The sequence below is a fragment of the Biomphalaria glabrata genome, chromosome 6 (assembly GCF_947242115.1).
Source record: "Biomphalaria glabrata chromosome 6, xgBioGlab47.1, whole genome shotgun sequence".
Classification (NCBI taxonomy): Eukaryota; Metazoa; Mollusca; class Gastropoda; family Planorbidae; genus Biomphalaria; species Biomphalaria glabrata.
The window spans coordinates 28,661,142-28,676,558 of record NC_074716.1 but is presented as its reverse complement, the minus strand read 5'-3'; the positions used below and the strand labels follow the sequence as shown (position 1 = coordinate 28,676,558).

The following is a 15,417-nucleotide window of genomic DNA, read 5'->3' as shown; positions in this document are numbered from 1 at the left end:
AACACAGATTTTGACATATTAGGCCTATATTTGTTTTGTTTTTTTAATGAACTTACTGTGAGAGGCATCTGTTACAATTCCCGAATCTTTTTTACTGTTGTTGGCATCTATTGTTATATCAGTGGCGTCGGTAGCAACCGAAGTCAAACCCCGTGACTGAAGTGTCAAGGAGTGAGATTCTAATTCTGGATTGGATGGCTGTCTATTTGTGTCTTTAACTTGTGCCTTATGATTCATATCCTAAAACAAAATGAATGGAAATGATTTAAAATAATAATAAAGTCATTTTAACTATTTCCATACTACTATGACTTCTATAAGCTATAAATTCTTGTCAGCTTGATGGCGATAGACCGGTACGATAGTAAAACAAGAAAGGCAGTTAAAGTGATGGATCGTTCAGGTTAAATTGATGGATCGTTCAGGTTAAAGTGATGGATTGTTCAGGTTAAAGTGATGGATTGTTCAGGTTAAAGTGATGGATTGTTCATAGCTCACAATTCGACGTTCGCCTAGGTGTGGACTCCAGAATTCATAGGTACAAATAAAACATACTTATAGATTACAGAAGTAATATCGAAATCAAAGATCATGACGTCCACTGCGTCTCACGTGTCAGTCTAGTCATACATACTTAGTGCTTGGGTTTTCTAGCTGATTCATGCACCCATTGCTAAGATCTATAATTATTTCGTGGCATTGAACACTACAGCGTAGCTGCAGGTACATAATCCGGGACTGATTGTATAAAAACATATACATTCCATTTAAAGAAGATATCTTTTGTTCAAATAGAAGGTTGCTAATTCAGAAACATTTAGTTATAACTATATTATAAACGGATATGGAACATATAAAAAAGGAAAAGCATTTTCAATTAAAAATCAATCTGCAGAATGTGAATAATTGGCGCCTAGTACAGCTGTGATGTTCATGCAGTTGCTCGATTACTTTATGTATGCAGAGAGTCTGTACCACAGTAAGTCGTCTTTATCAGTATAAAATAGAAACTTTTGATTTGTATGAAATGTTGGCCTAGATGTTGTCATTTTCTACATTGGACCATTTTCCTTGCTAAAGAGCTAATTAATTATGTTATACGTAACTACCAAATTTTCTTTTGACACGTTATTTCTCCCACACCCAATCTCGGATTAGGACTCAGCTGATGCATTGCATAATTATTTCTTTTACCCGACGACACAATAATCAATAAAAAACAACAACAACAACAACAAATAATTAATTAACTATTGATAATTAATTATTTTGTTTGGTATCTTGAACAAGGGAAAGAAATCGTACTTGACAGGTGTGGTGGTATTCGTTGAATGAGTCCCCTTGAGGACTCCTGAGCCCAAAGTAAACATTTTTTATGCATTAAAAAAAAAAACGATCATGTCAACCTTCCCAATGAAACCCCCTACTTCCCTCCCCCTTTCCTAACTGGCCCAGACAAGTGATAGGATCAGAGCGGATTAAGAAAGCTAAAAGGTAAACAATAACTATTGATACAAATATTTCGCACAGATTTATTATGTCCAGGTCAATTGCAAATACAATGACATGGCTGATTCAAACTGATTGATAGGGACCTACAATTACACTTTATAATATTGTTTAAAATTGGCGTATACATATGTGCATATTTTTAAAACGTTTGCTTTCCTAAGAACACAACATAAGTTATTGTTGCATCCATTTCTAGCGTGATATGAACTTTGGTGAAATCATATTTTCAATAGCAGGCACTGCTAACAGATATATACTGACATATATATAGCACAAGACAAATACTCATTTTTCCCTAGTGCTATTAGAGCATGGAATGGGTTGCCTGAGCTATCCAGGAAAACCAGTGACTTGGCAGAATTTAAGTCATTGTTTAATATGCATGACTGAATGCATGATGCGAAGGACAATCATCTTCTTTTTTGAAGTAACGTCTGTATTACATAAGATAAGATAAGAAGACCAATAGCGGCTTTTCCCAATGGGCGACAAAGTGTTTGTACTTTGCGAGAAATTGATTGTTCATGCCTCTAAAGCTAGTCATTGTGATCTGTGTAAAAGGTAGGCCACTCTATTCCAATAAAAGTGCATTCCTAGTTCACTATTAAAGGCAGAATCGTAGTACAAAGTGAATTAATGTAGTGCACTACAACTAAACTGACCACAAAGTGAATCAATGTAGTGCACTACAACTAAACTGACCACAGAGGTAGGGGCCTTCAACTGAAAGATTAGTCTGGAGACATCATTACGTCTCTGTGGATTAGTTTTTGTTTATTTCCCCTTTCAAAGTGTTTGTTCTGATTTAGTTTGAGCCCCAATGAACTGGAGCCTTTCTTTCTTTTAGGGTATGGGAGAAAAGGGGTGGGTGGGTGGGTGTGGACAGTCCGACCATAAGAGTTATGGTACGAATTATGTTCTTACCTGCATATGTAACAGGATCCGGTGTTCATCTTTCATTTGAGCCCCTGCTACATTGTTCCCAGCACTGCTGACCTTCTGTTCCACCCTGTGCCTGTTTAGTCTGGTCAGGTAGAGGTGGTAGGTTGCACAGGCTTAAAAAAAAATACACATAGATACAAAGTCAATCTTTTTTTTATAGTTTGGTTGAGGACGTCGCGTAGTTTAAGTGTTGGATACGTCTTGGTACATGTACACTCTAACATACACCGAAACGTTTTGCAAATTGTGGGGCGAGTCCTCTAAAGGTTTGTGCGACTTCGTGACAAATAAGGTATGATATAATTTGTGGGCGGGCAAAACTGCTCAGTTTATTTTTCAGGTGTAAAAAAAGTTACGTTTTAATTTAAGTTATCAAAATTTGAATATTAACCAAGGTAAAATGACATTTTACCAACTTAAGTATAAAATATTATAAGTAAAAGACGTAGTAACGCGAGATGTGTCTTCAACACTATCTTCAACACTATCTTCAACACTATCTTCAACACTATCTTCAACACTATCTTTTTGACCGATTTTGAAGAAGACATTTCCAAGATGTCTCCTCTAACGTAATTCTTCCCGATTTTCTTGTGTCGGAACGGTCGAAATTCTTCCAACTGTTGCGCATCGTTATATTGACGGCATTGTATATGACACTAATGAAAAGGTTCTCGGCATAACAGCAATGGCCAGTGCTGCAGCTCTCTTTAGGTGACCCGAGACTTTGTTTGCTAGGGTGAATAGTGTGGTTTAACAAATTAACATGTCTGACCATCCCACCTCTAAAACGCGTTTTTCTTACTACGAGAAAAAAGACGCAGGGAGCGTTCCCAAGAACTCCTAGACGGGTGCCGCCTCTCCAATACTATCTCCGAAATGAACCTTTTTTTGGTAAACAAAGCTTGACCCAGTGGGTCCGGGTGACTCATAACCCAAAAATATGTTTAGATAAATGTCTACTTCATTTTTTATGTAATTTTTACCATCAATACGCAGTGGCTCATCTACAGGAAAACTCCGGAAGCAAGTATTATGCTATAGTTTTTTTTAATTACTGAATAATATCCCTTTTGCATACGGCTACCTCAATGTGAAACTAGGAACTCTGTTTACGATAGAATTAAATTATTTATATCTACGAATCACTATTCACGAAAACAACAAACAACTAAACTGACAAGCTTTAATGAACATGTATAGCCAACATTTTGGATTCTAAACAAGAGGAAAATTGTGTTATAATAAATAATGTGTCTTTAAGATGTTGTTTATTATAAATTTAATTCCTAAAATCCTCACGGAGTTCCCCCAGGTCTCAAGCTGACTAAAAGGGCACGAACAAAATGTTCGATTAGATGGCGCCACATGTAAAAGTTTGAGAACCTTTGGGACAAACAAAAAGGAAAACATTGAATAACTATTATCTTATCTTATCAAATACAGATGTTACTTCAAAAAAGAAGATGATTAAGTCCTACGCGTGTTCCTAGGTTAATCTAGTCATGAATGGTAACCAGTGAATTAAATTCTGCCAAGTCACTGGTTTTCCTGGCTAGCTCAGGCAACCCATTCCATGCTCTAATAGCGCTAGGGAAGAAGGAGCATTTATACAAATTTGTCCTAGTATATGGAACGACGGAATGTGCCGTTATCTTTGTGATTTTCAGAGCATTTTATAAGATTTTGTTTTTGTATTTGCAAATTATGGTTCAGTATTTTATGTAAAAATACATCTTTCAACTAGTTAGAACTTTTTCGGTATTACACCTTCAACTAAACCCGACAGTGAAACAAAAAAAAAAACAAACAACGCCTATACAAAGAAAATGAAGCGGATCTTTGTTATACAGACTCATAGCAAGAAAGATGTGCTATCCGAAAGCAATAAAAATGGTGAAGTCCAACCAGATTCATTTGATTGAAATACATATAGAGGACATAGGCATCTACTAAAACAAATGACAATGTTGTGTGTGAGCCAATTCATAAAATAAAATGCCATTTAAAATGAGACAGTAGAAACTTGAATGTCGAAAACATTGGCCATGAGATTTAAAAACAGAAACAAACTTTCTTCACTTCTTTGAATTTAAAGGGTCAATTCTTCTGAGAGCTCTATAAAAACAAAAAGTACACCTGCCCTAAATAATAAGTGTTACGTTTCCTAGTTGATTGTTGACCAACTCACCTGGGCTCGGAATGTTGCAAGTGACAAACTTGATGACTTCCCCCATGCGGAATCCAAGATTCTCTGACATGTGACTCAAAATGTCAGCCTCTAGATCAGAGGTCTTCATTTTGTTGGGGCAAGGTGACCTAGGAATGGGTTTGTTGCCTGAGGAGAAAGATGTTTAAATACTTGAAGATTATTGAAATAATGCAATTAAAATTGACCACAAATAGTTCAATTACTTATTCATACAAATATAGAAAAAAAGTGGACTTAATTGTGGTTTGCTAGCATGACTCAATTTAAGAAAAAATATCTCAATTAAAAAACTGTTTATGATTTAATACTTGTGAATTATGAGAACTTACAAATAAAAAACTATATACAACAAGGTTACAAAAGACAGTTTGTGTGGAAACACAAACTCAAAATCGGCCCCCGAAGTAAAATGTTTTACATAATTCGGATAATCCTTCAGAGTTGAAGATAGTTTACTTCCTAGTCCAAACCTCCCGCAGGACGACGGGGGATAAGAGCAGGCAGGGTTTGAACCTTCGACCGTCGATAAATCCGAACGACAGTCCAGCGCGCAAACCGCACGACCAGTGGTCCACCCAGGTAGGCTTCAATATTTTCAGAAAGAACATCCGAATGAAATTATATCAAAGACAAATGAGAGATAAGAATGGAGAAAGAAGGTTAACAGATCTTGTGTAGTGCCCCAACCGTCCCGCAGATCAAAAGATAGGTGAAAGTGAATGTAAAGTTAGATGTGAACCTGGCCTAACTAGTTTGTGGTCTATAGGGCAGATGATGTAAAGTTCATCTGTTTTTGTGGCCTACGGTTAACGAGTGTGTCATGTAGCCAGCACAACGACCAACCGCCTTTACGTTTCCCCAACTAATGTCAGGTACCCAATAGAGCTGGGTAGACTCAGAAGTTGAAAATCCCAGTCTTCACCAGGATTCGAACCCGGGACCCTTGGTTCGGAATAAATTAGTTAAGTGTTTTGAAAAGGTTCATGCTCACATTCGAATCCTCAAAAAAAAAAAAATGTCCTCTACTTGAAAAAAAGAATATTCTCAATAAATGAAATTTATAAGATTACTATTTGTTTTAAATTAGGTCTAACATATAATGCATACTAATTAGCTTTTTCTCTTTCAAAAACTGCTTGCATAATTGATTTTAAAAATTAGATTTTTCGCTTTCAGGAAAAAAAAAAGTAACCGTTGCATCAGAACTTTGAATGGTCTAAAATATTGTGAAGTCGGATTTTCAATATCTTTTCTAGTTTACGAGATCTAAATGGGACGGACGGACAGACATTTCGCACAAAACCAATAGCGTATTTTCCCCTTTCGGGGGCCGCTAAAAAAGAAAAAAAAAGTCCACAAAAGAGGCAAGAGGGCCCACAAAAGAGGCATATAAAGCCAAAAAAAAAAGAGGCAAAGAAAAGAGGCCTAAGGCCCAAGGATTCCTATGATGATAAAGCTAAAATTAAATAGCGCAAATTCTGAGGTTTCCTATTTAAAAAAAAAAGAAAAAAATAATTATTATTGTAATTAACATGAAAAACTAATCTTGTTTGGACCACTCGATTATGCTCCTAATAATTGATGAGCTAAGTATATTACAATGAAGAGTGTATTTGATCATTAACTATATACTTCTCAATAACCTTGACTGCTCAACAGTATTATATGGTCTGGACGTGGATGCGTTAACCTGTTAGTCTTGTGTGTTAAGTGTAAATGAAAGTATAATCTGAATAAACCATTTTAAAAAATCTTAAAAACAAAAAAAAATTGTTGAAAAGCACCAAGCGTTGAAATCAACAGCTGTATGCTACAATGGCAGTGCCAAAATACATGTCTCCTAATAGTGTAATTGATTAACACCTTACCGATTCCATTTAAAAGAAATGACTTATGCAAAGTTTCACTAAGTGAAGAGGAAAACTTAAAATGGGTCCAGAGTAAATATCATATATCAATTAATAGAAAATTTGGATACTTATAGCGTTCAGAGCAAATGAATATTACACCAGTAAAGAAGTGTATAAGCTAATTTGATTACAATAATAAATAAGGATTCGTTTTTTTTTTTCATTCTAAAGAAAAACACTCTCTCTTGTGCATGCACAGCGAGAGCCACCGAGATAAATTAAAACAAGAAACAAAGAGAGTTTGTGTTTTCACGCAAACTCAGGTGCGACACACGAAGGGTCCATCTGTGGGTCATCTGTATGGTAAGGCATGCAAGTTTATTAAGAAGCAGGTTTCAATAATTTTCGCACGAATATCAGAAGCTTTAAAATTTTTTCTACTTATAGATGCAGCCCCATAGAATTCAGACCTAACTGGAATGGTATTAGAGATGTCCTAGAAGAAAAGAGGACATATGCGTTTAGAACTAGTATTAAATCTTATTAAGGCTTATATCAACTCACTCTGTCTGTCTATCTGTAAAATGTTTGTACAAATTATTTCTCCCACACCCAATCTTGGATCAAGTTGAAATTTTCACGATTATTTCTAGTACCTGACAAAACTAGAATCAATTAAAAAAAACAACAACAATTAGTTAATAAACTATTGGTAATTAATTATTTTGTTTGGTATCGAACAAGGGAAAGAAAATCGTACTTGACAGATGTGGTGGTATAAGTTGAATTAATTCTCTTGAGGAGACTTGAGCCCTGAGAGAACGCGTTTTTTTTTTCGTTTTTTTTTAAAATGCATTTCAAAACGATCCTGGAAACAGTAACAAACCCCCTCTCTCCCCACACCCCTCACACCTCAATATATTGATATTGATAGTCTAGATCTGTTATTAAAAATTATTAAAATTAATCACATGACTGATCCAAACTAATTAATACAATTACACTTAATATGCGCTTTTTTAAAAGTATTTTTTTTCTTGTTATTCCTATTCTTTTTTAATAGGTATTTCCAGAATCTATTTTGAGATTTTTCACAATTGGATTTTAATTCAACCAGCATTGTAGGCCTACTTGGCGTGGTACCGCATCCACATGCACTCCACTCGCAACGCTGTACCTCAACAAAGGCCGTTCGCTCGCCGTGACCGCTCTTTCAGGGTTAGTGGAGGCACATTATAGGAATACGGAGGACCCTGTTGGATGGGGAAACCCAGGCGGTGCTCTGTGAGGCATGTCTCACAACGATGGATGTAATTAAGTGATCATTTAGTTGATGGGTGACATCCAAACAGAGGGGCTGATGAATGAGCAAACCCTTCACAATAGTCAAGAGTCATAAATTGACTCAAGCTCAATTCTAAACAGACAGTCACAGAGGGAGGCAAAGGGTAGCCTTTTGCAAAATGTGTGTGTGTGTGTGTGAGAGAGAGAGAGAGAGAGAGAGAATTTCTGATGTAACCATGACAAAAAGTGGGCGGATGGTTTGGTATTCTATGCTGAAGGAATTCTGATGATATAACGAGGTGGTCTGTTGTAGTTCAAGTTAATAAGTATTGGTGTTAAGGATGAAGAAGGGGAGTACAAGCAGGGGACGTGAAATGAAAAGAATAATATTTTTAGTGCTTTTTGTCTTGGTTCAATTAGTAGCTCACTGGTTTTTATACAAGCAGACGCCTTCTAGTTCAATCTATGTTTAGTGGAATCTAAAAGTTATATTCAAGTTTGTTTTAAGAGAAACTGGCTCATGTTTATTTATAGTTCTATATTAAGAATACAATACGCATAGGCTATTTGTTACTTCCCATTTAACAGGTAGCATGTGCAAATATCAACATCAGAGTAAACACAGTATTATTTTAGCTTGCAATGATTGTGCATGATATGCTTAAAACAATGCGTGCAAGAAGCATTTTGAAAGTAGCCAGACTTTGATATATTTGAGACAAAGGGAAGCTACTGCCGATGACTGAAAACAAAAAGAGAACTCTCGAACCGGTGGCAGACTAAGTTTTTATCTCAGGGGCGGACTGGGTGTCAAAATCTGCCCGGGCATTTCTCTTTCATCTGGCCCATAAATTGTTTATTATTTGATGGACATCCAGTTCTAGATCTACCTGTCCTCAAAATCATTAGGTTAAGTTTGATAATGTATCGATAGCTGAACACATGAGTACAGGTACGCGCCTCTTGTAAGAGAATACAATAAAACCTTTAATAATTTAACACGTGCCTTAGTGACATCCATGCCGCCCTTATCTTATAAAATACAGACGTAATTAAAAAAAAAGATCATTACTGTGGTCCTACAGCTCATTTGTGTACCGGCATTTGCCCGAATGCCCACAAAGGCAGTCCTCCTCTGCTTTATCTAGGTTGGATGTGGAAAACGCTTGGCAAGACTCAGCTGTAAGTGCGCGTCAGGTGATTTACGGAACTCTTCCTTACTTTTTAAATTCTAGGACGACCATTTAGTGAAAGCTGCATTTGTGACATGCCATACTATTCGCCTTCAATTGGACCTCATTCACCAACCGTGGGAAACCAAAAAATCTAGACCTGTATAGCGACATTTATGCACTACGCAAGACAGCAGGGTTTCTGTTCAGGGCTTTTGCAAGAGAGGATTTGAGCCTCTCAAGCCCTCACTCAAATGGAGTGCGATGATGATGATGATGATCGTTGTCAACATTATATCTTGTAGGTCTCAAAATAGTTTATCCCTAAACCTAGCTACGCCATTTATTATTTATCCCTGCTAATGAGATCAATTTAACATTCAAGCAAACATTCCTGTCAAGATTTCTTGGCCTCCGGAACACTTTTTAAAGACCAAACAACAGAGGTTCTCAAACATGTGTTTAAAAAAAATATGTTCGCTCCTAATTTGACAGATAACGATATGGGAAAGGGGGGAGGGCGTTTCGAAAGCTCCTGCCAGTTGGGTACTTGAGAAGCCCTAGCACCAAGCGTTTTGATGCATTCTGAGAAATTTATTTTTCCGGCGTTTACAAAACACTAGGTCAATAAAATCATATTAAGAAGGAGGCGTCACCGAAGGGAGCCATTATTGTTGTGTTAGAAGGTCGAAAAGACTCTAGAATGGAGTTGGCGAAGACGCAATGAAAGTTTTTCTTCATAAGAACTGTTTACACTTTTCTTGTTATAAGCTCTTCTCGTGAAAACTGAATGAAAGGTTTTATTCAGAACGTGAAAATATCATCAAATTTAAGCTTTAAACATTGATACTAATGCTGATACCACTTCATCCAAGCTCAAATGTGGAGTTTTAACTACTTGAAAAAAAAAAGAATTAAGCGCCTCTCTTTATTTTACATCTGGAAGCGACTAGTGAAAGTGTTGACATTGCTAGTGAAAGTGTTGACATTGCCAGTGAAAGTGTTGACATTGCCAGTGAAAGTGTTGACATTGCCAGTGAAAGTGTTGACATTGCTAGTCAAAGTGTTGACATTGCTAGTGAAAGTGTTGACACTGCTAGTGAAAGTGTTGACATTGCAGTGAAAGTATCGACATTGCTAGTGAAAGTGTTGACATTGCTAGTGAAAATGTTGACATTGCTAGTGAAAATGTTGACATTGCTAGTGAAAATGTTGACATTGCTAGTGAAAGTATCGACATTGCTAGTGAAAGTGTTGACATTGCAGTGAAAGTGTTGACATTGCTAGTGAAAGTGTTGACATTGCTAGTGAAAGTGTTGACATTGCTAGTGAAAGTGTTGACATTGCTAGTGAAAGCGTTGACGCTGCTAGTGAAAGTGTTGACATTGCAGTGAAAGTATTGACATTGCTAGTGAAAGTGTTGACATTGCAGTGAAAGTGTTGACATTGCTAGTGAAAGTGTTGACATTGCTAGTGAAAGTGTTGACATTGCTAGTGAAAGTGTTGACATTGCTAGTGAAAGCGTTGACGCTGCTAGTGAAAGTGTTGACATTGCAGTGAAAGTGTTGACATTGCTAGTGAAAGTGTTGACATTGCTAGTGAAAGTATCGACATTGCTAGTGAAAGTGTTGACATTGCTAGTGAAAGTGTTGACATTGCTAGTGAAAGTGTTGACATTGCCAGTGAAAGTGTTGACATTGCTAGTGAAAGTGTTGACATTGCTAGTGAAAGTGTTGACATTGCTAGTGAAAGTGTTGACATTGCTAGTGAAAGTGTTGACATTGCTAGTGAAAATGTTGACATTGCTAGTGAAAATGTTGACATTGCTAGTGAAAATGTTCACATTGCTAGTGAAAGTGTTGACATTGCAGTGAAAGTGTTGACATTGCTAGTGAAAGTGTTGTGAAAATGTTGACATTGCTAGTGAAAATGTTGACATTGCTAGTGAAAGTGTTGACATTGCAGTGAAAGTGTTGACATTGCTAGTGAAAGTGTTGACATTGCTAGTGAAAGTGTTGACATTGCTAGTGATATATATATATATATATATATATATATATATATATATATATATATATATATATATATATATATATAATATAATAATATATGAAACAAAGCCATTTCCTGTTAATTTCAATTAAGATAATGTTTCCAAAATCCTAGATCGAAAAAATTCATGTTTGTTGATTTAAATCATCTTATGTACATTTAAAGAGATTGTTCCCCTGGCAATCAAATCATTAAATAAGAACAATCTGGTATAAACTTTGTCACATGTAAATTATGAGTGAGTCTGGTGTGAATGTACACTTTGGTTTCTTATAGTTATAATGTTTTTGTTTGGTGTAATGCACAAATTGTAAGACAAATTTCCTTACGGATAATAAAGATTATTATTATTATTATTATTATTATTTTTATTACCTAGATCTTTCTAGATTATGTATCTAAAATTTCAAAATAACAATTATGAAACGAGAGTACTCTTATTTTTGGAGTTCAATTACTAGATCTAGATCTATAAATTAAATGATATGTTACATAGGTTAGGGTTGAAAAACATTGTTTCTTATAACTACGTTACAAAACAACGCCTAGTTTCAACTTGTTTTTACAAAAATTCACATGTCCAGTCTAGATATAATATAATAATAAGGCTAGTCTTCGAATCCGAAGATAAGTGAGGAATGCAGTATTTCCCGTTGATATATAAGTCTATTGTTTAGCTCTATAGACCTATCATTAGAATTTTACATACTCTGAGGAGATTTATACTGTAATAACTTAAGTGAGGCAACTCAACGAGGACATAGACGTTTATTTACATAGAGACATGACAAGCACAAAGGGCATCTGCCTTGAGTACAGCATCTCCATATTGGCTCTCTCCTTGGGCGGAAATCGTTTGTCTCTTATGTCAACATCCGACTTGTCTGGTCACTGATAGTGCGCACCTTCTTTCTGCACTATCTTGGATGGCGGTGCGCATGGCAAAGTCATAACAATACATTCGCAGGACATTTTCTTTTTTTTCGGGGAGAGGGATTAGGGCGGGATAAAAACTGTTCCATTTTTATTTTATATCTATCATTCATTAGTTATTTGGACAAAATCATTGCTCTGACGTAGACTGGTCCGCTGTATATACGAGGAATCGGTCTTTAAAAAAAATGTTACTTATTTAAATATTCTTAAACAAATACATTGAATTTGACTAGTATCAATGTCTACCTAACATTTAGCTAGTCTGACTTAGTATATGACGGTCATAGTTTTAAGATTTGGCTAGTCTGATTATATATAACCTGACATTTGATAGTCTGATTTATATGTAACCTGACATTTGGCTAGTTTGATTTATATATAACCCGATATTTGGCTCGTCTGATTTATATATAACCTGACATTTGCTAGTCTGATTATTATATAACCTGACATTTGGCTAGTCTGATTATATATAACCTGACATTTGGCTAGTTTGACTTAAATATACAATCTGTTTCTGGTTTCTGTTATACAGTGGCGAAAACAACAAAGTACACTCAAATCAGACCTGTAACATTCATTGAGTTTTGTCTGAACTTAATTTATCATCTGAAGGGACCACTGTGATTGTGAGTTGTAGTCTTACATAGGCTGGGGAAGTCCACACTAAATGGAGACAGAAACTATGATTTCAACTTACTTGGTGATAACCACGGATGACACATTGCTTCAGATATTGTGACTCTTCGAGTTGGATCGGGGTTTAAAAATTTCTTCAATAAATCTCTGCAGTCTGAAACAAAAAAAAAAGTAAGTTTATCAAGAAACAAGAAAAATAATTTTAAAAAAATACTTTAAAAAAAACAGGCTTATATTAAGTGTAATTGTATTAGTTTGGATTCGTCATGTAATTAAATTTATTGTTATAGAAATAGACTAACAATAATAAATCTGTGCATTTTTAACCGATTGTTTTTGTTTAGCGCAATTTCATGCTTTTAAAAATCTCAATGCTCTATGATCCTATCCCTTGTCTGGACCATTTGAGAAAATGGGGAGGGGAGAATGGAGTATCTGGGTCAAACTATTTGATTAATTTTTTAAAATTTGATTATTGTTTAGTCAGGCAATAATCAGGATTTAATTGTGCAAAATTTGAACTTGATCTGAGATTGGGTGTGGGAAAAATAACATGTACAAACATTTTACCAGACAGACAAACAGACAGACAGTGTGAGTGGATATAAGCTTTGTAACTATAAAAAGAAAAAAAAGATTACATACTTTAAAAAAAAATAACAAGGCTTTTCTAAAGGAAAGAGCCGCTAATTACTGCAACTTATCTGAAAATGTCAGAGTTTAGCTTCCTCTTTGTAATATTAAACAAAATTAATTAATTAAAACTAATTGATTAACTTATTGGTTATTTTTTTGTATTGATTCATGTCTTGTCAGGTGTAATAAATAGTTGTGCAAACTTTCAACTTGATCGGGGAATGGCAAATGGGACATGTTCAAATTTTTTACCAGACAGACAGAGTGAGTTGATATAAGCTTTGTACCAGACGGACAGAGTGAGTTGATATAAGCTTTGTACCAGACAGACAGAGTGAGTTGATATAAGCTTTGTACCAGACGGACAGTGTGAGTTGATATAAGCTTTGTACCAGACGGACAGAGTGAGTTGATATAAGCTTTGTACCAGACGGATAGAGTGAGTTGATATAAGCTTTGTACCAGACGGACAGAGTGAGTTGATATAAGCTTTGTACCAGACGGACAGAGTGAGTTGATATAAGCTTTGTACCAGACAAACAGATTTGGTTGATATAAGCTTTGTACCAGACAGACAGAGTGAGTTGATATAAGCTTTGTACCAGACAGACAGAGTGAGTTGATATAAGCTTTGTACCAGACAGAAAGAGATAGTTGATATAAGCTTTGTAAAAAGAATTACAAAATGCAACTAAGTTTTTCTTTTAGACAGTGCTTAAAGTAGGCCAGAGAATGTAGGGTCGATTAGTTCATCGGATTAGTGTTTCTCGCATAGTGACTAGGCACATTTTCTGGACACAATCAACAATGTTTGTTGTCAACTGGAAACTACAATCCAAACATCTTGTCCTATGAACAAACAAATTCCAGGTGCAGGAATATGAATCTAAACGTTTGGGTTCGCACCTAACGCTCTATCCCATGCCCCACCCCCCTCTCAACTTCCATACAATTATGTGCTTGCCTGTTTGAAAACATAAAAGTCTGAAGGTCTGACAGGCTGTACACATTTCAATAACGCAAAGGTCAAAGCAACATTAAGTAAGCGGAAAGAAATGTCAGACAAAAGTTGTAGTCAATGTCAACATTTACCAGCAGACGTGGAATGGTGATAGAAAAGTGAACTAACAATAACGAAGAGCTCAAAACAAATGATGTGCGTATTGTGTACATATATACAATTATATGCACTAGTATATTTTTACATCGAATCATTTTGAAGCCAACGAAAAAAATTAATAGAAAAACTCTGTGCAAGATAGTCTACTAATTATGAACAATATTTATGACATTATTTATTAAATATTCAAAGTTGTATAAACAAAATCTTTTGAGCAGCTCCTCCAAACAATGCATGAATAGTTCATTAAGGTTATACTGAGGTATAAAAAATATTTTACAAAAATACTCATTTGCATATTTTAGCAAACAAAACCACACATTTGTTAATCTACACCTACTTATAAAAGCAAAAATTGATGATCTTTTGAAACATCAATAGGTCGTATGTAGATAATGTAAAGCTGATTTGTTTTTTATCTGACTAGTGATCAACTCAACACCGCCTTTACCTTCCCAAAGTATGACAGCCACCCATTAGATTTGGATGTCTCAGGGGTGTCCTAAACATCCCGAAGCTTAGAGTTCCAGTCTTTACCTAGATTCAAATTTGAGATCTCTCGGTTAGGAAACCAAGCGCCTTACCTCACGGCCACCAAGCCCCATTATAATTGTAATGTTTAATAATCACGAGTGAAAGTGATAACTTAAACTAATTAGTACTAGTTTTTCAGGGCCGACTTGCAGAAATAAAAGAGTGATCTTTCCATTACTTAGTGTCCAAACTCTTGAGCCATGAAGAGAATTATATATAGATTGTCTGGAATAAAAGAAACTGACTACTTTTATTTTAAAAGTGTCTTCTTTTAAGTCGGTACGATATGCTGTTTTACATAGTGATGAAACCAATAGAATTCATCAAACCTGTTGGCTCAATCCAAGGAAAGTCTAAATATCAGCTGTCACATTGACAGAAAGGTTTGTCGACGTTTGACTAGGCAGTGGCTAGAAACTTTCAAAACTTGGATTGAGAGTGACGTGTCAGAAAGAGAAAGAGAGAGAGGGAGAAAGAGAGAGAGAGACAGAGATAGATTGACAGAGATAGAGAGGGAGAAAGAGAGAG

At 35.6% G+C, this 15,417-nt stretch overlaps 1 protein-coding gene across 5 annotated transcripts in view; it reads right to left on the bottom strand.

Annotated features, from left to right (window-relative positions):
* Nucleotides 1-15,417, bottom strand: part of LOC106068019 (serine/threonine-protein kinase MARK2-like) — a 74,692-nt gene that overhangs the window by 3,603 nt on the left and 55,672 nt on the right. For all 5 annotated transcript variants that reach the window (XM_013227307.2, XM_013227301.2, XM_013227303.2 and 2 more), the window contains exons 9-12: nucleotides 12,661-12,753; nucleotides 4,646-4,792; nucleotides 2,437-2,567; nucleotides 57-240 (exon numbers count right to left, since the gene is read on the bottom strand). In XM_013227307.2, the coding sequence (XP_013082761.2) occupies nucleotides 57-240; nucleotides 2,437-2,567; nucleotides 4,646-4,792; nucleotides 12,661-12,753 (555 nt within the window). The remainder of the gene's footprint in view (nucleotides 1-56; nucleotides 241-2,436; nucleotides 2,568-4,645; nucleotides 4,793-12,660; nucleotides 12,754-15,417) is intronic.